This window comes from Anomaloglossus baeobatrachus, chromosome 2 (genome assembly GCF_048569485.1).
Source record: "Anomaloglossus baeobatrachus isolate aAnoBae1 chromosome 2, aAnoBae1.hap1, whole genome shotgun sequence".
Taxonomy (NCBI): Eukaryota; Metazoa; Chordata; class Amphibia; order Anura; family Aromobatidae; genus Anomaloglossus; species Anomaloglossus baeobatrachus.
In genome coordinates, this window is record NC_134354.1 from 681,363,659 (window position 1) to 681,375,795 (window position 12,137).

At 45.5% G+C, this 12,137-nt stretch overlaps 1 protein-coding gene across 1 annotated transcript in view; it reads right to left on the reverse strand.

The window, feature by feature from the left end:
• NCKAP1L (NCK associated protein 1 like) overlaps positions 1 to 12,137 on the reverse strand; it is a 418,971-nt gene that overhangs the window by 185,009 nt on the left and 221,825 nt on the right. Inside the window, exon 23 of the mRNA XM_075337171.1 lies at positions 8,393 to 8,490. Coding sequence (XP_075193286.1) covers positions 8,393 to 8,490 — 98 coding nt within the window. The remainder of the gene's footprint in view (positions 1 to 8,392; positions 8,491 to 12,137) is intronic.

Sequence of the window (12,137 nt, forward strand, 5' to 3'; positions counted from 1 at the left end):
ACATTCTGACATGGATTTTCAAAGTACATCAGCCTCGTTGGCACAAAGGGTTTTGTGCAATAATGTATACAAACTGTTATTTTTAATGTGCTGACAGATCCACTTTTAAGCAAATCGTTGCGGTTCTTTTTAAAAATGCAATAGCGAAAAAAACTACATTTTCTCACATAAAGTATCAAATGGAGAAGCCTTGCAAATAACACAGGCACATCTATAGATTTTCTTCTTTCTACTGCTAGTAAATTGAAGCAGTTTATTGATCTGTCATTAGTGATCAGTAGAAAAAGCATCAGCTACTGATGTTACATTGTGCTCCCTGGAATGTTTACAGCCTATTGATCTGCTGTTTGTGCTGTGAAGACATTGCCACGTTCTCTTGCAGCAAAGCTGTGTTATGTTTATTATTCTGACTGTTGTACAGACGAGAATGAGCGTATCACATGAAAAGCAGATAATCAGCAAGAAAGATAGGAAAACCGGGAGTTTCTTATAATGCTGTAACATGCTGACAATACCACAGTTCTAACAAGCTATGATGCAAAAGGGAAAAATGGCAATATTCAAGGAGAAAGTGAAATATTCATAAAAAATTATATTTTATATAAAAAATGCATCTTACATTGGAAATAACAGTTTATAAATTTTATATGGATTATACTTATCTATAATCATGGATACATCATAGTAAAATAATTTTAGCTTGTTAGCAGAGGATGCCACACTTTTTTTGTGCCATTTTTCATGGCATTTATAAAAAAAAAAACACTTATGGTGTATAGATCAAGACAAAAAGAAGCGAAATCCTATATGCCCAGTATTAGACTGCGCGTTTCGACGCATTACACATCTTCATCATGGTCAGTATTAGACTGCGCGTTTCGACGCATTACACATCTTCATCATGGTCATGACCATGATGAAGATGTGTAATGCGTGGAAACCCGCAGTCTAATACTGGGCATATAGGATTACGCTTCTTTTTGTCTTGATCTATACAGAATGGTATTTTAACTTTTTTGTAAATGACGCGCTGGATCAATTCCTCTTTGTTCCTCATTTGCCTTGGGTGTGCCTCAACCTTACTCCTTGTGCTGGACTCTTCCGAACTAATCACTATTCTAACTGGATTATTTGGGGAAAGCTCGCTATTTTTTGTATTTTTGAACTTATGGTGCTGTGTTTTTTTGTTTTGCTTTTTTCAGGTTTTATTTTTTGTTTTATGCTGCCTAATGTTATATTAAAGCCTATTTTCCCCTCACCCATGACAGCACCATGTGAGAGAGAGGGATCCGCCCAGCGAGGACAGGAAACCATTCTGAAATAAAAGGGCGGTACCTCTCCCCTTCTGCAGTTGGTTTCCTGTCCTTGATGGGAGACCTTGTTCTGGAATACGGCGGTTGAAGTAAGAAGTTTAAAGTACAGAAGCTGTATTTACCCAGCCCCGCCCGGTGTCCGGAAAAGCAGGGTGAGTCCTGCGGCGCCGTTCTTTGGGGCTGGAAGCGCCGTCCACCAGTCCTTGGGTAACCTGGTGTCCGAGCGGGGGTGTGCGGCAGGGCCCATCAGGCCCATCAGGCCCATCCCGCCGCTCCGCCCCCCCCCCTTGCGCTCCCCTGCTGCCTAGGACTTCCCAATGTGGTGCACTCTGGGATGCGCGCAAGGCATGCAGGGTACAGGAGGCGTGCTTGCGTGACGTCTCCTGAAGAGGATGGCGGCGCCCATGCAGCAGCAGCGGCGGTGTTTCAGGGCAGATGCCCGCCGTCTGGACACCGCTGGGCGCATTGAAACGGGGGGGGCACCTTTATGGGACCAGAAGGTGGAGGAGCAGCACGGTCGTGCCTACATCCCAGGATGGCTCCAGAAAGGCAGCAGCACTCTCTGGAGTGCCGGCAGCATAGCCGTATGAACAGTCACCGTTCTAAGTGAAACAGACCTGCCCGGCCTCAATAGCCAGAAGGGCAAATCCTCTTGTGGCTCCACGACTTCTGCGGGACCTGTGGGTGTTCCGACGAAGCCTCCAGGACCGGTACCCTTGATCTCCTGTGGTGGGTGAGTGATCTTCGTGAATGTCATCTGCATCATTAGGTGGCTCCTAAACTCCATACGGAGTGTCCCCTGTGCAGAGAGCCGATATGGCCTGCGGGCTGAGTGTCGGAGACCCCTTGTGTGGGGCATAGATGGCAATGTCTCTGCTTCGATCTATGGATTGCTGCATGCGAGTTACAAATGTGTATATGTTGTGAGGTAGCGACCACCAATATGGTAAATGGTCGCTATATGTCGCAGTGGAGAAGGTCGCTGCGATATTAAACTGAAGAGGTTGCTATGGGACTTGTAGTTCCACAAAGGCTTCTTTCTGCATATAAGGGCCAGGTTCCCTTTAATAAGCCCAGTGTGCTGTGCAGGTGTGGAGAATCACAGACTTCCACCTGTGGGTGTGTCCGGTCTGATTAGGAGACTCAGTGTGTGTTCTGCAGAGTGTGGGAGCAGAGCAGGGAGCTCTGGATGTATCAGCCTGTGTGGAGGCTGAACACGGGGCTCTGGAATTCAGTCTGGGTTTAGACTGGAAGTAGTGTGCAAGCCAGGCTGGTTAGTGCTGTGGCTACTGGACCAAAGCTCTCCTGGAGTGGAGAGACAGACAGGAGTCTGCAGAGTGTCTCTGGGTTCTTGGAAGGAGCCACAGCAAGTGTTGTTCCCTGGCAGGAGCCAGTGTGTACAGGCGCCACACTTCCAATAGAGACCGTATTGGACTGGAAGCCCACGGTATGTGGTTGTGCTATGTTTTTGCCGTAAGCCAGGAGAGGCCTGTTATGTTTAATGTTTGCCGTTTATGACAAGTTTTTCATAATCGGCTGGAATTTTTTATGAAGATACTGTGTCGTCCTGTGACCTTGCCTATGCCTACCTGAGCTAATCCTCACAATGTATTGCTATATGGTTGGTAGCAGCCCCTTCCTTTGTGACAATTCAGCAACGGCAGCCTCCGCGGTTGGCAACAACACCCCTATGACATACAGCATAAGTTGGGGTCCATGCTTACAGATTGACATGTACACGGTGACAGCTCTGTCTTAACAGCTGTCACTAACAGTGGGGGCTTGTTACTGTCAGTTACGGCACTCACTCTCCAGGTCCCATGTGCACGCTCCTGTATGCACGCACTTGTGGGAAACATCAGCAGGAATTCTGAAGTTGGCTATTGCCAAATCCCTCCACGGCCCGTGATTTTCAGGATTTGGCTACAAACTATTGTAGATCAACTGAAGGATACAACTCCTCGGGAGTATATCTTTTTCTAAACTTACCACTGCTGCAGGGAGCAGAGGCATTCTAGCAGAGTCGTCAGCCGATGCTATCAGGCTGGGAGCCCGTTGTGCAGGATTGTCTAATCTGGCCGTAATGGCATTATGGTTGAAGGGCTGTCCCATATGCCTGCAAACCAAGCATGAATTATGTTCAGGGCCGTATGTCGATCTGCTCCTTTTGGTAAACAGCTGGAAGATGCGTTGGAGAACATATCCAACGCCAAGCAGCCTTCCAAAGGTTATGCCTTTTGTTCCAGCAGAGTAGATACTCAAGGTATCAGAACAGGCCCTGGGGGCACTCTGCCATGCCATCATGTCTCTGAGACACGCTATGTCCCTGCGGGGCACTATGATGTTGTGCTTACCGGCAGCTCCATGGGGCCTGTTCCACTCCAGGGCTCTCCAATAGCAAATCCTGTCTGCCAAACAAAAAAAAAAAAAAAAACCCTTAAGAAGATATTTCGAAGGGGACGTCATTCTCTCCTTGCTAGTCAAGACTTCCCTGCTTTGGTGGACGTTCATAGGCAACCTGTCTGTGGGGTTCCTGGCTACTTCGGCATCTGAAGGTGGTCACTGCTGATGCCAGCCGGTATGGCTGGGGATGCTCGCCTCCAGGTGCAGATATTCCTGGGCTGGTGGTCTGCGCAGGAAGCAGCACAGCCCTCACGCCTCCTGACGCTAGGGTCTGAAGAACGAGCACTAAATTCCCTTTGCCCCCCTCTCCAGGGTCAGCTCGTTTGGTTGCTGTCGGTCACTCAGTCTACCATCTCCTTTCTGAAACGCTGGGGGGGGGTTGGCACGATTCCCCATCCCTCATTCTGGCATCTTACGGTCTTTACTGGGCGGGACAGAATCCCCCTCGGCTCTACACTTCACTTGATTCTAAATGCCAATGTTCGTTCCATGGTCTCGTGGTAAGCTTGTGGCCTTGGATGTGTGAGCTTGTGGGTTTGAATCCCGATGGGCCATTCCTGTAGTTGGCAGCTTACCTCAGGTGCCATCAACCGCGGCAAGGGGAATGATCCCTGAATCCGCGGATCTTTTCAACAGTAGTGGCTCTGTGGAGAATACCACGGAGGGACCGGTTTCCTCCAGGCTAAACTGGCATATAGACCTCTTGTTCCATGATCCCAGTAGTCCGGCCCTTGCGGTGAATGCACTTCCATTCCATGGACCTTCGGAATAGCCTCTGCCCTTCCCCCTGTTGTCATGCTCTCGATGGTTCTCCAAGAGCTCGGGGAAGCTCAGGCGAGGGTCCTTCCCCTTGCCCCCTTCTGTCCCAAGGGGCCATGGCTCTCTCTCCTGAGGACAATGTCTGTCCCGGATCCTGGGGTTCTGCCGGGGATTCCGGACCTGTTCGTGCAGTAACCTGTGTTCCTCGTGCAGGAAAAGGGTTTTTTCATTTCACAGCTTAGAACTTGAGAGGTTGTTGCTGATGCGCAAGGGTTCTCCTCTGACCCGGTCTCTTCCTTGCTGCAGAGCCATACACCGGTTACTACTACACTCTATGGGAGAGGGTGGCAAAAGTTCCCCTTCTTTGCAAATGGTCCCTTGGGTATGAGTTCCTATTCCATGCACATTGGCATTCTTGCAGACGGGGTTGCTCTAGGATTCTCAGTGTACACTCTAGGGGTTCCTGTTCTGCCCTAGGAACCTTATCCATTGGAAAACTGGCAGCAAACCGGTGGGTTCAAGGTTATTGGGTTTGTGAGTTTATGCCTGAAAGTTCCACCGGGGGATCAAATTAGGGTTGGACGCCCTCACGAGTCCTCCCTTTGCACCTATTGCCAAAAAAAAAAAAAAATCTCCCTGACGTTGCTGACATTGGAAACTATTTTGCTCTGGGCCTTGGCGTTCGCTCGCAGAATTAGTGCTTACACGCCTTATTGGTAGTACAGCCCTACGCTCAGTTGTTCAACGATAGGCCGGGTCAGGTGTTAATAGGACCCTTTCTCGCAATGGTCGCCTCTCGATTCCATAGCATGCAGGGTATAATCCTCCCTCCTTTTGCGGCCATCCTACAAATACCGGGGTAAAACAGATTCATACGTTGGAGGTTCATAGGGCCCTGCTTCTCTACATCTCAGTGACACATAGTGTGGGGAAAACACAGTCCTTTTTCATAGCCCTGTCTGTAGTAGAAAAGGTCTGTGGGTGTGAAACTGCACTATCTCTAGGTGGATTAGGGAGGCCATTGCTTAGCCTACTCATCTAGTGGGGCTGCCTTCCCTGAGGGCTTAACGGCCCATTCCACCGATGCGGTGTCGCCCTCCGGGGCTGAGAAGACGCAGGTATCTATTGACCGGATTTGTAGGACCGCTACCTGGTCTTCACATTCTCCTTTTTTCTTCCGTCACTATCAGAAGGATCTATCCTCCTCGGCTGATCTCTCGTTTTGTAGAAGGGTGCTTGAGACGTTGGTCGCTCCCTAATACGTTATTCTCTGGAAATCTCTCACGTGGTGCTGTCATGGGTGAGGGGAAAACACCTCGGTTACTTACCGGTAGCCGGTTTTTCCAGAACCCATGACAGCACCCATATAATCCCTCCCTTTTCACCCTTAGTGTGCACTACTCTGGGTGCGCATGTGTGTGTTATAGTTGGTGATAGAGTTAAGTTCTAACATTTGTTGGAGGTCCTCTCAATTCTCGGTAATCAACTGACGAAGGGGAGAGGTACCGCCCTTTTATTTCAGAATGGTTTCCTGTCCTCGCTGGGCGGATCCCTCTCTCTCACGTGGTGCTGTCATGGGTTCTGGAAAAACCGGCTACCGGTAAGTAACCGAGGTGTATTAAAATATCAAAGCACTACACATGGTGATAGACAATATCACACCTCAATCATGTTTCAATAAGTATTTATTTAAAATACACTTAAGTACAAAATAACTTAGTGCTATAGTAACATAAAAGAGCTGCGACAGCCAAGACGCTTTACTCATTTTTCCTACCTACTCTCATTCAGATAAATGCTTGCATGCAGTTTGACAGACAGAAGAGCAAGAGCATCTGCAAAGACGTGTTCCCACCTCTTGTAATCCATCCCTGCTTATTGCTGTTATATGCAGATTACACTTTACAACAGGCGATAGACTGAAAACTAAGCAGAAGGGAAACACCTAGTATCCAGCATTCAGAACGTTTTTTGTTGTTTTTTTTCGGGGGGGGGGGGTTAAACCATAATTTTTCATTAATTTGAAGATTGCCTGCATGGTTTATTGGAGCAGGTGACTAAACTAAATTAGAATTCTCTAAAATTGAGCCAAAATTCAGATGCAAATGCCATGTGTCATAGTTTAGGGTTTTATATCCCTTTTTACAGCTCACTAGACACTAGATCAAACAAGCCCTATTTTACTTTGCTTCCATTCAGTATTTATGGGACTCACAGAGAAAGCTGATTGCTCTACTTGACTATCTCTGTCAGTCCCATAGACAATGAATGGAGCAGCACTGCGGATGTGCAACTGACACTTCTTTCAAATGGGAATTGGGGATTCACGTTTTATGAATCAGTGGAGCTCCCCATGATTGGACCCCTATGAATCACTAAATACAATGGTTAGGCAATACTGGTTGAGCTAGGGCACCATGGTGGTAGTGGGAAACCTCCAAAATGTAGAAAGAAATCCATGCCACTCCAAGAGATGCAATCAGAAAATCAAATTTGGCTTTTTTGTAGTATAAGCAAAAAGCTCTAATATGTATAATTGCCAATGTTTCAGTCATCTATGGACGTTGGTAACAGGCCACGGCCAGTCTGTATCAGGGAGCTTATCCTGCAGTGCTGACCATAAGTGGTGGGATCCCTATGATTCAGTCTCCTATCACCTACAAGTGCATCTCAATAAATTAGAATATCATCAAAAAGTTAATTATTTCAGTAATTCAATATAAAAAGGGAAACACATATATCATATAGAGTCGTTACACACAGAGTGATCTATTTCATGTGTTTATGATGATGGCTCACAGCCAATGAATACCCAAAAGTCATTATGTCAGAAAACTAGAATAATTACCACAAAACACCTGCAAAGACTTCCTAAGCATTTAAAATGGTCCTTTAGTCTGGTTCAGTAGGCTACACAATCATGGGCAAGACTGCTGACTTGACAGATGTCCAGAAGGCAGTCATTAACACACTCCACAAGGAGAGTAAGCCACAAAATGTCATTGCTAAAGAAGCTGGATGATCACAGAGTGCTGTAATCCAAGCAGGAAAGTTGAGTGGAAGGGAAAAGTGTGGTAGAAAAAGGTGCACAAGCAATCGGGACAACCACAGCCTTGGGTTTTCATTGGCTATAAGCCATAATCATCAACATTAACATAAATAAACACTTGAAATAGATCACTCTGTGTGTAATGACTCTATATAATATATGTGTTTCCCTTTTGTATTGAATTACTGAAATAAATTAACTTTTTGATGATATTCTAATTTATTGAGATGCACTTGTATTCTGTAGGATAGGAGAGTTGTAATTGTTGGACGATTCCTTTAGGATGCAATAAATACAACAATTGTACAAACCCTGGAGCAAAAAGCTGACATTGCATTTGCCCATAATGAAAAATAAAGTTAATTGCTGCTTACTAAAAAATATTCTAGGTGACTATCGCAGTGACTATTCTAGCTATACTCCTACATTGTCACACAGTATAATCTAATTAGAAATGAGCGATCATTGGAAATTTATATTTGCTGCTTCTTTGATTTTTCCCCAAAGATTCAATTCATGGCATAGAAATTCACTGCGAATTGTAGCACTGGAAAGCTTCAAATTGCTGGTAAGATACATGTATAACACTCTTGGCTTTTGTAAGACAGGACAGATATGATGTCATAGCTGCAGAAGCCCACGCAGCCGCACAAAACATCATTACCATGCTCTTTGATGATTCAGCATTGGCGAAAGTGGTGCGGGGCCTGAGCAAGTATTTTGTTTTTAGGCGATCCTCAAATTGTGCAAATTCACGTAGAACTGTGAATTTCAAGAAATTTTACTCAAACTCAATCCTCCGTGGATTGATCTGCTCATCTCCGATGATAATGCCTTATCCCGAAACTTTCAGATACATTATATTTACCTTTAACTCTGCAACCTGAGATGTCACATGCCACATAAGATTTTCACTCAGAAACTTCATCCCATAAGGACCAATCATCTCAGCTAAAGCCTTTATCTCTACAAGATATTAAAATAAAATCAATGTCAGGATAATAATAATCTTTATTTCTATAGCGCCAACATATTCCGCAGCGCTTTACAATTCAGACATTCAGACATGTTTTACAAACAAACATTTATAAGTAACTTAGTCTCCTGGTACCTACCTGCACGCAACCACAGATCCTCACAAGATCTCCTTCTCTAGTCCTCTCTCATCTCCTCTTCCCACAATCGCATATAAGATTTCTCCCGCGCCTCCCCCATAGAATGCTCTACCCCAGCATATCAGACTCTCGCCTACTGTGGAAAGCTTCAATAGGAACCTGAAGACCCACCTCTTCTGACAAGCTACAATAGCCCTCTGTCCAGTACACCACTGCGCAACCAACTCTGTCCTCACCTATTGTACCATCACCCATTCCCTGTAGACTGTGAGCCCTCGCGGGCAGGGTCCTCTCTCCTCCTGTACCAGTCTGTTTTTGTAATGTTCATGATTGTTGTACTTGTTTTTTACATATACCCTTTTCACTTGTAAAGTGCCATGGTATAAATGGTGCTATAATAATAAATAATAGTAGTTACAGAAAATACAATAATTAAAGCAAAATGTAAATGTAATCCTGCTCGAAAGAGCTTACAATTTAAAATGAGGTGGGGTGACAAAGTACAGATGCTTATTTACAATGACAGTCCAGCAATCTCGAAAAAATGGGGGATAGATAAGGCTGCATGAGCCAGTCACCAGACAATCTTTGTAATGGTTTTGCGTGCGGTGGAGTCTGACAGAGAGTCACGTTCTCAGAAATAGTGGAGGGGCCATATATGAATTGACTTTGATTAGGGAGGGTGATAGGCCACCCTAAAAAGATGTGTTTTTAAGGAGCGTCTGAAGCTGTGCAAGTTGTGGATCATCCTAGTTTCTTGAGGTAGAGCATTCCAAAGAATTGGTGCAGCTGGGGAGAAGTCTTGGAGACGGGAGTGGGAGGTTCGGATTAGTGTGGATATTAGTCGAAAGTCATTTGCAGAGCGTAGAGAAAGGGTGGGGTGACAAACAGAGATGAGGGTGGAGATGTAGGGGGGTACCATGTTGTGAAGAGCTTTGTGGATGAGAACAAGCAATTTAAATTGGATCCTATGATGTATGAGTAACCAGTGCAATGACTGGAACAGAGCAGAAGGGTCCGAGTAATGATTAGCCAGATAGGTGACTCTGGCTGCAGCAGAAGGACTGGAGAGGAGAAAGTCTAGTGAGAACCTAGCATTGGCCTGGATATTGTCAGGGAGACTGGTGTATACCGTATATACTGGCGTATAAGACGACTTTTTACCCCCTTAAAATAATGGCTACAGTGGGGGGTCGTCTTATACGCCGGATATACGGTAAACTGCATATTAGGCCCATTGTTTCAGTACCAGTATGTACCCACAATCCTGCAGTGAGAGGTACACTATAGCGAGGGAAAATGATGTACAGTATAAATATAACAATCACCCTCCTGGGTGCTGTAGTGCGCCGCTCCACTCCGTTCCACGCTTGGATTCTGCCTCCATAGCGACGAGGGAGGAACTTCCTGTCACCGCTGCTGAATGGCAGAGCGCTGGCCAATCAGAGGCAAGCAGCTCTGCCTTGACGTCAGCGCTCTAGCAGGGAAGTTCCTGCCTCGTCGTTATGGAAACGCGATACACAGCCCGGCCCCGTACTGGTATATCATACAGCATATACAGCGGATATATAGCGGATATATAGCAGGGGGCCGCACTGTGTGAGGAGGTGTTTTTTTCTCACTGTCCAGTATAACCAATAGGATTAGTGCAGTAACGCCAGATTCCCCTCGCATCCATGCAGGGACATCCCCTGCACTAATCCTATTGGTTATACTGGACAGTAAAAAAAACACCTCCTCACACAGTGCGGCCCCCTGCTCTTAGCATACTGAAGCATACTGAACGGGGGTAGTCTTATACAGTGAGTACCGTATATCCCAAATTCTATATTTTTAGGGCAGAAGTTGGGGGTCGTCTTATACGCCCAGTCGTCTTATACGCCGGCATATACGGTAGATGCCATATGGCACTGGCACTAAGAAAATGCTGGGCCGCTTTGTCTTTTGTAGTAGTAGTAAAGGAAACATTTTACCTATTGCTAAATATTGCTACCATTGGTTGATAATAATGGCCTTCATCCAAGAACCCTATTTCAAATACATATTTGTTTGTCTGGAGTATATACACAGCATATTCTACTGAATGAGATCCCTGGCTTACAGTATATTAGTAAGGTTTAGAAAAATTGCAGCCGATGAAACGTATCTGACTGCACTAAATCAGCATTAGGTTCTGTTATTCCCAGCACACGGCCAAATACTTTATTCTGGTCCTGTGCTCTGAATAATGGGTTATACAGAAGATTTAGATTAGAACAGAGGGACATAGCACAAAAGACAATTAAATCAAAGCAAATGCATTTCCCGTCAGGACTGGGTATATACATGTGGTTACAATGTGACAGCTGTAATGAGTATTTGTACGTAAGGTCAATATTGAGCCGCACCATTCTAAGTAAAAGGAGGAGGCTATGGTATTTCAGCAGCAAAGACATTAAAGGGCATCGTCAGAAGGTTCTGTCTGACTTTTTGTGATCAGAGCTGAGATGCGTCTTCACAATTTAATGGCATACATGACGGCAATAGCCACACACGATATGCGTTTGGTGAACCAAAAATTATTGTAAGTTATTTTAGTTATTTTGTAGACAACAGATGCAGAGATGACTGAGCGGAGTTGTCGTATTCAAGGTTAACTGCATACATACTGTATATTGAAGGATAGAAAGAAAATACTATGGTGAAGAAGATGCCAAAATAATCTTTCTGCACATATTTAATGGAATTTATTATATTGTATAATGTTTTTTTACTTATAGGCTGTGTTGTATCATGATGATATCATAATATGATGTGTGTATTTAAGGACCGCTTTTAGGGGCACTTTGCACACTACGATATCGCAGGTGCGATGTCGGTGGGGTCAAATCAAAAGTGACGCACATCCGACGTCGCTGTCGATATCGTAGTGTGTAAAGCCTTTTTGATACGATTAACGAGCGCAAAAGCGTCGTAATCGTATCATCGGTGTAGCGTCGGTCATTTCCATGATTTGGAAATGACCGATGTTACGATGTTGTTCCTCGTTCCTGCGGCAGCACACATCGCTGTGTGTGTGAAGCCGCAGGAGCGAGGAACATCTCCTACCTGCGTCACGGCTGCCAATGCGGAAGGAGGGAGGTGGGCGGGATGTTTACATCCCGCTCATCTCCGCCCCTCCGCTTCTATTGGCCGCCTGCCGTGTGACATCGCTATGACGCCGCACGACCCGCCCCCTTAATAAGGAGGCGGGTCGCCGGCCAGAGCGACGTCGCAGGGCAGGTGAGTGCTTGCGATGTCGTAGTGTGCAAAGGGCCCCTTATTGTGATAACATCACAAAGTGTTTATATAATTATAGGCTGTGTTCACAAATCTCTTTGCGTCAATGTGAGCATCTAGTATGCAATGTTTTCTACTTATAGGCTGTATTGCATTGGGATGATATTACAATATGCAATATAATGTATATCACGGCACCCTGAGGAAGCCCTACGCGAAACATGCGTTGGGGTCGGTGAC